This window comes from Chondrus crispus, genomic scaffold, assembly GCF_000350225.1.
Source record: "Chondrus crispus Stackhouse genomic scaffold, scaffold_227, whole genome shotgun sequence".
NCBI lineage: Eukaryota > Rhodophyta > Florideophyceae > Gigartinales > Gigartinaceae > Chondrus > Chondrus crispus.
In genome coordinates, this window is record NW_005179105.1 from 126,538 (window position 1) to 129,709 (window position 3,172).

The 3,172-nt window shown below is 60.7% G+C and overlaps 1 protein-coding gene across 1 annotated transcript; it reads left to right on the forward strand.

The window, feature by feature from the left end:
* Positions 1 to 1,174: 1,174 nt before the first annotated feature.
* CHC_T00008824001 (exosome component 4-like Rrp41-like) lies at positions 1,175 to 1,996 on the forward strand (the record flags this gene model as incomplete). Its single annotated transcript, XM_005715734.1, has 1 exon — positions 1,175 to 1,996. A coding segment is annotated over exon 1 (822 nt), but the record flags the coding sequence as incomplete, so codon positions are not given.
* Positions 1,997 to 3,172: the final 1,176 nt, after the last annotated feature.

Here is a 3,172-nt window from a genome sequence, read left to right on the forward strand (position 1 = left end):
CTCATCGCCGCCAGCCGGAATAGCGTGCTCCTAAAGAGGAGCAGGCAATTCCGGCACGCGATGTTCTGGTACCACGACGCGATGCGGGCGTGGCAGCAGCTCGCGTGGGCTGCTGGCAGGAAGGGGCAGGTCGGGCGCTGAGCGTGTTGCTGTGCGTGAGAGTGGTTGTGTGGCTTAAATGGGCTGTGGTGCGTACGATGGACGGGGGGCCTCTTGCGAAACCCGTCGCCCGTCGCTCTGGGCGGGGAGGAGATTGGGGAGTGGGAAAAGCCGTTGCCGGATTGTGGTGCGGGCGGGCTTGCGGGGGGACTGAGGGGCGGGGACTGCCCGAAGGTATGTGTCGGAGCGTGATTGGGTAGAAATTAGGGTTTTTGTAGGTACAGTACGTAATGGGCTCTGTCCCCATTGGAAATCAAAAAAAACAAAAAACTTGCAACTCTCCTGGAATGGGCGGCGCGGAACGAGGCAGTGGTGCAGTTTTTAGATGATTTTCCCGCCTCCCAACCAACTCTGGAGCTTGCGTGCCGCACACTCACTGCCGCCCCCTGTATCAACTGGAGTACCAAAACCCCCCAATCCTGTCCCCCCTCCCCCGGACCAAGTCGTACCCGCTTGTCCCATGCCGACCGCCCATTCTTCGGTATCACATGTTCTGCATGGCAAACCCTTCTTCCCCTACCGTTTTGGCCCACTGCCTGCCTCCTTGCCGTCCTCCCCCCTGCTTTATTTTCACTGGAAAATCGGCTCGCCGAAGTCTATCCACATCCAAAGCGTAAATCTAATCTGTCAGAGTGTGCGCCTCGCCTCTTTGAACCCACCGAATTATACCTCTGCGCTGTTCCACCATTGCCGTACCTTCGCGCCTGTACAATTGCCGAGCGCACGAGTCCACCACCCCCACTCTCACCCGCCATGCCACCCGCAACGAAGCACTCCCGCAACCGCGGCGGAGGCGCGGGCCGCCTAGAATACATTTCCCTGGACGGGCTTTGCATCGACGGCCGGCGCCCGACCGAGGGGCGCAAGATCCGGTGCTCGCTGGGCGCGCTGTCCCGTGCTACTACGAGCAAAGCAACACGCGCGTCCTCGCCGCCGTGTACGGCCCCGCGAGCCCCACTCGCGCGCAAGCGTCCAGCACGACCGCGCCGTCGTCAAGTGCGAGGTCTCCACCGCCATGTTCGCCTCCCCCATCTACCGCAGTACCTGGAAGGGCGACGGCAAGAGCACCGCCGCCGCCCTCGTCATGCAGAAGGCCTTCGAGGGCGTCATTCTGACCGCCTCGTACCCCAAGAGCCAGATCGACATCTATTTCCAGGTCCTCCAGAACGACGGCGGCGCGCTCGTCGCCGCTGTCAATGCTGCCAGTTTGGCACTGGCTAATGTCGGCGTCGCCATGTCGGATTTCGTCGTCGCTTGTGGTGTGGGCTTTGTGGACGACACCTTTGTCGTTGATCCTAGCTCGTTGGAGAGCGCCTCGGATCGCCCGGAGCTCACGCTCGCCGTCTTGAGTCACTCTGCTAAGATTGCTTCGTGTCAGTTGGATAGAAAGCTCCCGGATGGCGAGTCGTTTGAACGCGCTTTGGAGTTTGCGACGTCGGGTGCCAACCAAATTTTCAAGGTCCTCGAGTACGAAGTGCGCAAGTATAGCTTGAACGGGCCCGGCGGGCCGCGGCGCGGCGTGGCGCGCGCGAACCGGCCGCGAGGGGGAGAGGCCGGTGGCGAGCGCCAGGTGGGCGAGACAGGGGAGCTCGGGCGCGGGGGAGCGCGCGGGTGGGACGAGCTCCGCGGCGGAGGGCTTAGGGAAGGCGGGGTGCGCGGGTGCGCGTCCTGGGGGCGGCGGGGGCGCGGCTGGAAGCCGCGCGAGAGGAAGTCGGGCGAGGGCGGCATGCTGGTGCGGGGAGGCGGCGAGGTTGTCGGCGCGGGGGGGAGGGTGAAGGGGAAGGTGAGTGCGAACAAGTTGATCCGGACGACCCTGGAAGAAAGCGGCATGCTTTGTTGAGACGGATCAACGGACCGCAGTGCAGTGCGGTTGAGATCATTCGCCCGCCACGTGTCGCGTATTGCCACGTATGATACGTGCAACCGTGTACAGCTCAAGAGCAATCGCGCGAGTGGCGCGGGCTTTCGACATGCCGACTTGACCGACGCGTCCAAGGAGTATTTGCGCTTTCGCACTATTGCCCCAAAGGTCAAGTCGCTTAGGACCGAGCTGCACTCTCGCGCCAAGGTGAATCCTGCTGGGAAGGGGCCTCTGACTGGAAGGGATGGCGGTGCGGATGCCAGGGGGATGTACGGCCGGGGGGTGAATTCCATTTCGGACCCGTACTCGAATCCCGCAGCGAGCGGGATCTCGGGGCTTAATACGAACCCGGCGTTTTCGACGAGGAGCACTGCGCGCTTTATTTGTACTCTTGTAAACTTGCTTGACTCACGCGGTCTCGTCGCTTTGTAATTCTATCAATGCGCCTCGTTGTTTGTCTTAAGCTTATTAATGTCATCGGCATGTGGTGCCTTTGGGACACGCCGCATCTGAGCGTAATTGTTGTACAAATTTTGAAACCCCTGCGTTCATTGAACGTGCACTTCTTCGTCAAAGAACTCGGAAAGCGGCAAGTTCGACAACGGCAGCCCCGAACGAGACGGCTTACATGGCTGCACGCGAGACCAGCTCGGACGGAACCAAGGGAATGACAAGGAGCACAATTTTTAAAATGGCATAACTGGCCACGGCCCCGCCAGCGGCGCAAGCGACCCCTTGCGACGCCATCCTTGAGAGTGTATCGCAAGAAGGTTTGCTCACGCGGGGTGAACGAGGTGAAATGCTCCTCACGAATGGTATCTCTGGCCAACCGCAACGCCGTGGCAGTCTCATGTGGCTCGACTGCAGCGGCAATGGTGAGCACTCTTGCGGCGCGTTCGCGACGTATGTGCGACAGTGGCGGGGAAGGACCATCAGATGAACTACCTTCCGCTATCGCATAGCTGGGTCGAGAAAGCACGGAAAGCGCCACCAGGCTTGCCGGTCGCAGTCTGAAGCGGGCAAACATGACGGCCAGCACGGCTTTTGCGCGACCTCCCCCGGCATTCTTGAACTTTTCTGTGGAAGAAGATTTTGAGGTACCACATATGTTTTTACTGTTGAGGCACCTGAAATGAGATTTGCAGGGACTGT